Source organism: Mustela nigripes, chromosome 1, assembly GCF_022355385.1.
Source record: "Mustela nigripes isolate SB6536 chromosome 1, MUSNIG.SB6536, whole genome shotgun sequence".
Lineage (NCBI taxonomy): Eukaryota > Metazoa > Chordata > Mammalia > Carnivora > Mustelidae > Mustela > Mustela nigripes.
In genome coordinates, this window is record NC_081557.1 from 204,210,262 (window position 1) to 204,221,113 (window position 10,852).

The 10,852-nt window shown below is 52.3% G+C and overlaps 1 protein-coding gene across 2 annotated transcripts in view; it reads left to right on the forward strand.

Annotated features, from left to right (window-relative positions):
* The window catches only part of GRK4 (G protein-coupled receptor kinase 4), a 102,432-nt gene extending 92,842 nt beyond the window's left edge, over positions 1-9,590 (forward strand). For both annotated transcript variants that reach the window (XM_059379932.1, XM_059379939.1), the window contains 6 exons: positions 1,009-1,098; positions 2,014-2,222; positions 5,872-6,006; positions 7,889-8,026; positions 8,343-8,480; positions 9,446-9,590. In XM_059379932.1, coding sequence (XP_059235915.1) covers positions 1,009-1,098; positions 2,014-2,222; positions 5,872-6,006; positions 7,889-8,026; positions 8,343-8,480; positions 9,446-9,499 — 764 coding nt within the window. In that variant the 3' untranslated portion in view covers positions 9,500-9,590. The remainder of the gene's footprint in view (positions 1-1,008; positions 1,099-2,013; positions 2,223-5,871; positions 6,007-7,888; positions 8,027-8,342; positions 8,481-9,445) is intronic.
* Positions 9,591-10,852: the final 1,262 nt, after the last annotated feature.

Consider the following 10,852-nt stretch of genomic DNA (forward strand, 5'->3'; position numbering starts at 1 on the left):
AAAGGATACTTAAAATTTCACAACATGCCAGTACTCAAACGTAACATACGGGAAATCTGACTTATTGAGGAAATCTTCCTGTTTGAAAGCAAAAAACGTAGACACACTGACTAATGGCAAGCTGGGACTCAAACCCAAGGCCATGTGGTTCCAGACTCTGCTCCCAGGGCTCCAGCCTGGTGCCTCCCCTAGTGCAGGCGCACGGCTGGGAGTAACGTGACTCAGTACCACCGGGCAAAGGACAAGGTCAATTTTCCTGTCTGAGGCATAATACAGCCTGTGTTAAAGCAAAATCAGTGCCTTGAATGGCATGTTGTGGATTTTTAGTGTTGAGCACATACTTATTGGTTGGTTCATTCATTTCTTCAATATTTATTGAGCACCTACTATATGTAGGTAGGGTGTCAGGAGCTGGAGACACATGGCCAATAAGGTGTGCAGGGCATCTTCCTCCAGGGCTGGTTTATCTTTCCAGACTCTCAAAAGAAAGTTTTCTATAATCTGTTATTTTCATACTGAATTTTGTAACCATTTAAATCTTTCTATATAAAGGCATTAAAACATAACAGAAGTCTTTCAGTGAGTTTCCTTGAATTTATTTATGATTTTACTATGATGATTTATTCTTCGGCGAAAAGCTCCTTATTATTCATCTGCTGTTCCTGTATATAAGCCTACTGGTATTCTGACAGAAAGTGCTTATTTTCTCTTGTGTAGTTCATGTACTATTCATTATAGTTCTATTTATGGCTCTGATAGTTATAGGAAATTAAATAATAAACGCAAAGTTTCTATCTTACCAAGTGGTTGTCATGGTTAAGGGGCTTCCTGATTAGTAACCAGCTATAAATGATTTCCTATTGTGTTAGTGGACCTGAACGCTCTGCAGAGTATTTTAGTAATTGTGGAGAAGTTAGATGTAATTTTAGATTTTTTTTCTCTACTGTTTATTGTCCTGAATGTGTCAGCATGCCCCCTGTGGTTTGTAATATGCTTGAACACACACAGGGCACATCCGGATCTCAGACCTGGGTTTGGCCATGGAGATCCCGGAAGGGGAGACCATCCGAGGAAGAGTGGGGACTGTCGGCTACATGGGTATGTGAACAGCTGCTTCTGGATACTCGCGCTTTGTCTTGGGGTGCCCACGTCCTCACAGCACAGCGAAGTTCTAAGCCCCTTGGAGGGAGCACGGGCGTTGGAAGTTTGTACCCGGCCAGAGCTGGGACTCCTGAGGAGTCCTCCTGTCTGCCCTCCTGTTTTACAGAGACCGGGGTGAGGCCGTCAGAGGTCATGCAGCTGAGTGAGGGCAGAATCAGGATAGGATGGGGCCCTTGCTTTGCAGCTGCCACTGTCCTAGGCTCACTGGTCTCCCCCAGGCCCTTCCGTACCCATGGTTCCCTGGTTCTTACAAAGCCTCTGTGACTGGGTGGCCCTGGTGTGGGGTCAGCTCCCCACCTGGCAGTGCCAGCCTGACTAGGTATGGCCTCTGATATGAGGGACACTGAGGGCCTCTGCAGAGTACTGCAGTCACATCCCTGCCCCACCTGTTGCAGGGGTCGGTGCCCTTGGGGCACCCGTGGGTGTGGCTCTGTGCCTGCTCATTTCATGCCCTGGGGATAGCACAGACTATTTCCTGTGACCCCCTTTGTTGACTATAAGTGACATGCTTTAAAATCCAACACTCTGAAGTGTACTGGTAAGTGGATATCAGCATGCACACAGAGCTGTGCGACCACCACCCCCAGAAAGAGACCCCAGGCCCATGAGCACCCCTCCAGCCCCGGGCCTGTGGCTGTTCACCCCCTTTCTGTCTCCACGGACTGTCTCTTCTGCCTGCTTCATGTAAATAGGATCTCACACTCTTGGGCCTTCTGTGTCTGTCTTCTGCCCCTTAACATGTTTCCAGGGTTCATGTAACAAACATTAATTTTATAATGTGTTATTTGGAATTAATTAAAAGACAATTTAAAACCAAAATTTAATTTAAATTTCCCTGTATTTGTTATGTAGCTCCTGAAGTTATCAATAATGAACACTATACATTTAGTCCTGATTGGTGGGGACTTGGCTGTCTGATGTATGAAATGATTGAGGGACATTCTCCATTCAGAAAATTCAAAGAGAAAGTCAAGCGAGAGGAGGTGGACCGAAGAGTGAGGAAGGACACTGAGCAATATTCGGAGAAGTTTTCAGAGGATGCCAAGTCCTTCTGCAAGATGGTGGGTTGGGATCTGGGGAGGTCGGCGTGGAACCCCTAGCTTATGGGATTGTTTCCACTAACAGTCTCTGCACTGGTCCTCACCGGGAAATGAGGTGATCGGGCTTCCAACCAATGGAAGCAAAGTGGAGAAGTACCTTATTTGATTTCTCAAGAGATTCTCCTGAGAGAGAAGAGTGGTGCCAATGTCACTCATTTCCTGTGAAACTGAAGATCAAACAGAGCCTTGTTTCTTAGGAAGAGTGAGGTTTTTTCCTTCTGCCCATGTTTCTTTGTTTCTTCCTCTTTAACTGGCTGCCAGGGGTCGTGGTCATGATAGACACCCCAACTTGATGGGCCGCCACGTGTCTCCCATTTTTCTGGATGCATTAAGGGCCCTATGAGGCTGTGTGTCACAGCGGGGAGAAGAGGATGGAGGCTGTGGGGCTGGGGGCAGGCAGAGCCATGGTTGGACGATGGGGGTCAGAATCATGGTGGGTTATGGGAGGATATGGAAAAGGGGCTCAGGTCAGAGTCAGGAGGCTGGAGGCAAAGGTGTGAGCACTTCTTCTTGTAGCCATGGCCCCTCTCACCAGAGCTGGAGAGTTGGGAGCACACGGAGAGGAAAGCAGCACTGGCTGGTCATGAAGAGTCAAGGGGGAGAGTGGAGGAGGTGGTGGGGACAGAGGCCATGGAGAGGCAGGCCATAGGTCCTCAAGTGGGTGCTTGCTGGAACCTGTAGTTGCTGTACCCATTACTGAAAACGTCAGTAACTTAGGTGAGTTGTTGGTGGCTGGAGATAAAGATTTTGTTTCCCCTTCCCTGTTGGTGCCAAATGTGGAGTGATGAGTGTTAGTGGCCTGTCACAAGCTGGGGGACCAGGCTGGCCTTCCCTCCCATCTGCTCATTCTGCGTGGAGCTGGCGGTTCTTAGCCAGCTCCTCCATGGCTAACAGCATTTGGGCCACGCTGCTATTCGACCACATGCTGGCCACCTGCCGGATACTCTGATAAGGGCTGCAGGAAGATAGAAGTTGGAAGTAAAGCCTGCCCTCAAGGAGCTCACAGTTCAATGGCAGGCCTAGAACAAACACAAAAAATAACTATATGAAAAAGCAGAATTTGAGGGGTGCCATTAACAAGAGAGAAACAAGGGCTCAAGGGTTTTCAGGATGGGGAGATGCTGTGTTCTGGTTAGGGTGCTAGGGAAGACAGGCAGTGCTTGGTGAGAACCAGGGCTGGGCCTCGGAGCTCAGGGGCCACATCTCAGCTCCCTGTGCCCGACTTCCCTGTCCAGCCTCTGGTTTCTTGTCTGACGTGTGCATGGTGATAGCCTCATCCTCACAGGCTCACTGGGAAGGGCTGATGCGGGAGCCGGTATGACTGGCCAGCTCTTTACATGGATCCAAACAGATGGCCAGAGCAGCTCCTGACGTGTGGACACCTGTCTGTAGTTTGGAAAGCTCTTTGATAGGTTATCTCATCTGACCCTCAGAGTGGACTTCTAAGGGGTTTTCTTAGCCTCACAGTTGGAAAATTAAGAATGTGATTTTTTTTTTTTTTAAGATTTTATTTATTTGTTAGAGAGAGTGAGCACAGGCAGACAGAGAGGCAGGCAGAGGCAGAGGGAGAAGCAGGCTCCCTGCAGAGCAAGGAGCCCGACGTGGGACTCCATCCCAGGACGCTGGGATCATGACCTGAGCCGAAGGCAGCTGCTTAACCAACTGAGCCACCCAGGCGTCCCGAACGTGATTTTTTTTAAAAAAAAGATTTTATTTATTTTAGAGAAAGAAAGAGAGAGTGTGGGTGTGCATGAGTGTGGAGAGGGGCAGAGGAAGAGAGAGAAGCAGACTCCCCGCTGAGCATGGAGCCCCCAGCCCTGAGATCATGACCTGAGCTGAAATCAAGAGTTGGCGGCTTAACTGACTCACCCAGGTGCCCTTAGAGTGTGATTTCTGTGACATCCCATAATGGAGTGTCAATGGGCCAACTTGAACCCAGGCGTTCTCATCACAAGTCCCAAGGCCTTCTGAAGGGGTGTGTTAGCAGCAGGGTTGATGATGGAGTCCTAGAGCCCCTGGGCTCTAGGGATTGTGTTTGGCATCACACGGAATTCTCAGATCTGTTTTTAATGAGCAAAGCATGCTAAGAAGACCCCACTGAGCGAATCTTGTCGAGCCCTTGCCTGGTGAGGTGCGGGGGCTACAGCAGCCAGTGGGAGTCCCACGGCCCTGCCTCTGGAGACTTGGGTCCTGCAGGAGCGACTGGCCCTGAGCACTCACCCAGGTGATGGCATCACAGCCAGGCAAAGGGTATTCTAGACAGAGGGCATGGTATGTGTATCATCAAGGAGGTGAGAAAGGGAGGGTGTGTGCTGTATCCAGAGTCCACCCAGCAAAGGCTGCAGGAGCGTGCAGGCCGGTGCACACATGTCAGATGCAGAACGTGCTCAGTCCTGTGCCTGCAACTTTGGTTTCTCTACAGAAGAGCGGTGGGTGCAGGCCATGAGGCAAGGCCAAGGTGGGCAGACTTCTCTCTGAGTGGCCAGATACATAGGCTTGGCAGGTCCCTCACACAGATGTTGGGCTCCCACGGTAAGGCAACAGCACAGACCGGCCTTGCCCGAGGTAAGGCAGCTTCCCGGCCACACCTGTCCTGTGTTGCTTTGGGCACAACCAGATCCCTCGGACTGATGATAACTGTGGACGAGGGCCTATTTGGTGAAACTTATGAAAGTATGAGTAAGGAATACTCTTGAAAGAGATGCTGTCTGTTCATTTGAAGAATATATAATTTCTAAAACTTGATTTGCCAAATTTTTGTCTCATCTGAGCTCCTTAGAGATCTACTTGATGAGTAGATTAAAATAGCTTCTAACTGTAAACGTAACTTACCATTAAAATGTTATCTGTGAGGGAGCCTGGGTGGGTCAGTTGGTTAAGCATCTGCCTTCGGCTCAGGTCATGATCCCGGAATTTCAGGATCGAGTCCAACCTCAGGCTCCCTGCTCAGCGGGAAGTCTGCTTCTCCCTCTGATCCTCCTCCACCTTGTGCCCCCTCTCTCTCTCTCAAATAAATAAAATCTTTAAAAAACAGAATAAAATAAAATGGTATCTGTGAAGTTCTTGACAGTATTTCTTTTTAAAGAGCCCCCTCATTTTTACATGGCTGGAACTTTTTTTTTTTTTTTTTTTTCCCTTAAGGGGTTTACCTAGCTGACCTTTATTTATTGGTAGCTCAAAGGCTATTATTATATTAGTTTCCACTCATTTTTGAAACCTCATATATTCTAAATTCGTGAAATCTGAATTAAGGAGGTTTGGTTGAATCTTTGAAATTTGAGTAACTTTGGGGCACCTGGGTGGTTCAGTCAGTTGAGCGTCTGCCTTCGGCTCGGGTCATGATCCCAGGGTCCTGGGACTGAGTCCTGCATTGGGCTCCCTGATCAGTGGGGAGCCTTCTTCTCCCACTCTCTCTGCTTGTGCTCGAACTCTCTCTCTCTCTGTCTCAAATAAATAAATCTTAAAAAGAAAGAGAAATTTGAGTAACTTTGTTTAGAGAGAGACACTCTTTGTTACCCCTGATTCTCTTTGCTTATTATTATGGAGACTTTCCGAGTTCTCTCTCCTTTCCTAGGAGCCTAAATTGACTCCATTTCTGCCTCTTGCTCAGTTACTCACCAAGAATCCCAAACAACGGCTGGGCAGCAAAGCAGGAGCAGTGGAAGTGAAGGCTCACCCTGTGTTTAAGGACATTAACTTCAAGAGGCTGGAAGCAAATATGTTAGAGCCACCATTCTGTCCTGATGTAAGTATGTTGCCCAGACAGGAGCAGGCTGTCCAAGAAAATGAGTCCACGGAAGCCTGTGATTTTCTAGCAGGTAGAGAACCGCGGGTGCTGCCTGGCTGTGCTTCTGCTTGGGTGCTCCCTCCCAGCCCCCAGCCACTCATCACACGGTCCTCACAGGTCCCCCCAGGCCTTTCTGGCAGCCGATCCTGGCTGTGCCATGCTCAGAGCCCCAGTACCACCCCACATCCTCCTTGCCGGGCCCTCTTGGCCTTCAGTGTGACAGAGTCCCCTATCTTGTGTCCTCATCACCATGCCCACCTCTTTAGTCTGGGAAGCCCTTCCCTGCTCCGTGCCTTCAAGGTCTGGGCTCCACGCTGTCCACAGGGAGTCCTGGGGGTCACTGAAGCCTCCTGTGAGCCTGCTGTGGGGCCAACTCAAGGGCAGTGTCTGTGTGCTCAGCACAGGGCCCCGCCTGGGTCAGTGCTCAGTGGGAACACCTGCAGGCAGGAAATTCCTGTTGAGCAAGGCAGAAATGCACAGACAGCAGTCTGGACTCTCTCCTTAACACACTACCGGCACATTCCAAAAGTGCGGAGATAATTCTGCAGGAGATGATGGAACCGAGGTGTACGATAAAAACATCCTTCGTTGTACAAGTCGGGACTGACTATGTTTTTAGATTCCAGTGTATTGTGGTAGTACTGCCTTCCTTTGAGTCAGTTCACACATGACATATTTACTGAGTGCCTACCACCTCCTACGCATAGAACGAGCTGTGAGGACCCCAGGGGGCACAAGGAAGCAAGGTCTTGCTGCTGTGACGCTCGCTCCAGTCTGCAGACACAGGCCGTGAACAAAGGACACAGAGCGAACCCCTGGATGGGGATGCTTCACCCCAGGGACTTGACAGGGGCAGTGGGGTCTGAGAGGAGCAGGGAAGGCAGTCTTCCCCAGGGAGTGGTAAAGACTCCTCTTGCTGTGCTCAGAGGCCTGGGGCAGGGCCTGCCAGGTCACTGCCCTGGGGCTCACATTCTGGGTATTCTACTGAATGTAACCAGAGGAACCGTGGGGGCCTGAAGACAGGTAAGTCCCAAGGTCATGGGTCAGGCAGTCTTGTCCAAGGTGGGGGGCAGGACGAGGTTCTTGGCCTTCAGCCTTGGTGCAATCCTCACCAGCCTTCCCCTGGACTGTATCCTGAGGGGGGCCCCCACTTGCTTCCATGGCCCCGCTGTGTGGGGACTGAACGGGTAGCAGCTGCTTGGAGATGTGCCAACTGGTGGCCTATGGAATGTCCCCTCTTGGAGCAGGCAGGTTCCAGCAGGAGGGCAGGGCATTTCTCAGAACTGCCAGTGCCTCTTGCACGATCATGGTTGGGCTGTTAGCTGGACTCCTGTGTTTTTTGTTCTTGATTTCCAGGAGCACAGGAGGCTGCACAGAGGGGGCCATGGTCCAGGCTCGGACATGCCCTGTTGGCTTGCCCCTGAGGGCTGCAGGGTCAGGGTGGGTGGTGCAGGCTGGGACTCCTATCCCAGAAGAGGTGCGGCTGGAGGCCACTAGATGAACTCCAACAGGAGGTGAAGAAGCGGGACCTGCCCTTTTTCACTTAGACTTTGCATGGGGCACATCATGTGACGAGGCCATGGGTACAACAGCCCTTTTCCCCTCCCTGGCCTGTCACGCATTCTCCACTGCAGAAGAGGGAAGGGTGAGGGCCTCTGGAGGGTTGTCGCCAGAGGGCGTGCACAGGGTCTGTGACCCAGGGAGCTCGTGAGAGTGAGGGAAAGGCTTCAAACATCGTGAATGAGTCCATTTCACACCTGCGGTGTTCTTAGTCACTAAGGAGATGGAGAAGGACTCCAGTATTCCCAAAGGCCAATGCCTCGTCATTGTTGGTGCACAGCCGCAGGCCATTTACTGTAAGGACGTCGTGGATATAGAGCAGTTCTCCACGGTGAGAGGCGTCTACCTGGACACTGCTGACGACACTTTCTACAGTCAGTTTGCTACGGGCTGTGTCTCCATCCCCTGGCAGAACGAGGTACTGCTGGTTTATCCTGGCTACAGCGCCCGGAAAGTTGTGCCTGCCCGTGTGCCTGTGTGTGCCTGCGTGTGTGCACACATGTGTGTCGGTGCTGTCCCAGTCCCTGCACGGGAGAGGGAAAGTTTGCCATCCTGAGCCCCACTTTCGAAGTGGGACTGGCCAGCACCCGTCTCTTACCAGCTCTGGGGGTGCACTGGGAGGGAGGAGGAGGAGGCTGTGTTCCCTGTGCCCTGAGCTGAGTGTAGGGCGGAACGCGGTGGACTGACCTCATGGGGTCTCTCTCCTTCTCTGTTCTCCTCTTATATGGGCACAGATGATCGAATCGGGTTGTTTTAAGGACATCAATGATGTGGAGCCTGAAGAAAATATGGTGTTGAATGTAGAAGAGAAAACACGATACCCGGTTTCCAAAACGAAGAGAAGCTTCTTCTACAGACTCTTCAGGAGAGGGGTAAGGGTAACAAGCATTCTATTACATCGGGGTTTTTTTTAATGGGAGGTGTTCAAAGAAAAGAAATATTTCACCAAGGTAAAGTCTTTCTTTTCTCAGCTTTCTTATTAAGACATTTCACATAATTTAAGAGCTCTCACTCTATGGTGCGATTTGAGACCCACCAGAAAAATCCTCACTATGTCGTTTGCTTTCGGTATGAAGACCCTGTTCTGACACGCAAAGGACAAACAGCTCTGGAGGTTGCATAGACCAGTCATGAGCAACTGGGTCATGTCGATCACTGCCCTCCCGCTCCGACTTGGCTGCGGCCCCGTCGCAGGCCTTCTGTCACACAGAACATGGAAGCAGGAGGCTTAGCATGTTTTTCCTAGTGAACTGTCTCTCCCTACAAGAGTGCGTCACCCTGCTTCGTACCCTGTGGTTGTCCACTAACATTCAGTCCATCTTTGTTCAGTATGAAAAGCAAGCCTTAGGCGGGGAAGGTCTGTGAGGGTGCGTCCACCGGGACCATACTTCTTCGGAGAACAGGGGCCAAGTGTGGGTTCGCGCCTGGGTCTCCCTGGCAGCCAGGCTCCCTGCACTCAGGAAGTCCTGCCCAGACATGCTCTGCGCTGGCCCGACCTGTGCAGGGGGCACCGGATGGGGACTCCGCAGCCGCGGATGGCATGCTGCCAGCTGAGCCACGTGGCACCACTGCCCTCGTTCCCCTGCAGCACTCAGCTCAGGTCCTGTAATCGCGTTGCGTGTGCAGCAGAGAAAGCGAATCTGAGACACTGTGTGTGTATGTGTGCGTATGCATGTGAACTGAGCATCCTCCGAACCATGGGGGGCATGAGAGGAAGTGTGGAAGTCAGCCTTAGTATCAGTGCCCCTGCCCCGTGGCTGTCACCTTGCGCATTCACTGCCAGGGAGCAGAGCAGGCGCATGTTGGCTGACTGACCCCGCGCTCTGCCATGTTGCAGGGCTGCATTAGCAGTGGCCCCAGCGAGAAGGAAGAGCTGCCCACCAGTCTGTGACCACAGCCGCAGAGCCCGACCCCATGTCGAGGAGCCCACGCTCAGTGTTCTGTCCTGTCCGGAGCCGTAATAAATACATGTCACAGCCTAACACGGGCCACATGCGTCTGCAGATTTCTGTGTTCATACCTGAGTCGTGTTGGCACCAGAGCTGGGCTGTAGGAAAGGGCACTTGAGGACCGCCCCAGTACCCAGAAGCCCCAGGTGTGGACATTGAGTGGCGGGGGCTTGTCCCACCTGTGCCCACAGAGGTGGGGAGGAGTAGGCTGGGGCATCAGCCTAACAGTGTCCAGGGCCAAGAGTCCTGTTCTTCCCCCTAGAGTGTCCTCCGGTGCCCAGTGTGGTAGGAGGCAGGAAGGGTCCTGCTATCCCCAGAAGTTCTTGGCCCATTTGCATCCACACTGACATCTGCTCACTCACTGAGATTCTCGTGGGTGAGGTGTGCGTGTTCGTGTGTGTATATCTTTGTGGCATTACTGGACATGGGCTGAGAGAGGGTGTGTGCAGGACCCCGAGCCAGGGCTTGGCTGTTGGTAGCCTGGGGGTCTGTGTGGCACCTCCCGGCCTGAAGCACAGGAGAAGATGGGGCTGGGAGCCCCCTGTGCTTGGGCTGGGGGTGAGGACCCCCCTCTCCAGCCCTGGTGGGTGCTTAGCAGTTGAGGAGCTCGCTTCCCACACAGGCTAAGGGATGCTGGGGTTCCGGGGTCAGTAACTCTTTCCCTCAGCCAGGGCTGCCAGAAAAGGAAGGTGGAGCCCCTTCCCCGTGGTGGGAATGTGGGCTCTGTTGCCTAGGGAGGGGTGTTGGCACCCGCAGGCCTTGTGAAGACCAGGGGTGTGGTCTGTAGATTCTGTGGGCAAATGGCCCCAAGGTGCAGAACCCAAGCTTCTCCTGGATCTGTGTGTACGAGGCCTGCAGCAGGGGTGGGGTGAGAAGCCAGTCCTCTGCAACTTTCATTGAACAGCAAAGACTTGGTCTGGATCAGAGACCCCGCCATACTGCTGCATGCCGGAGAGTGAGCCAGGATCAACCACGTGCCTGGGTTCAGTGTTGCTGTCCTGCAGCCACAAGTCCCCAGCCATGTGAACCCAGATGGCGCTTCCAGGAGTGCCAGTGTCATCTGCACGCATGCTCTGGTCTGTCTAGAGGGCAGCAGTGCTGGGGCCAGGCTCTGCAGGGAAGCACCTGGGGTCGTGCCCTTCGAGACCATAAGAAGTTGATCCTCAGCTTGCTCTGTTCCCGGATGGGGAGAGGGAAGAGTGACCTTGGGGCTCAGGCCTTTATTTTAGGGATGGCTTCTCTTCTGATGGGAGCTCATCTCAGTTTAAAGACAGCAGGAGGTAGGGACGGAGACC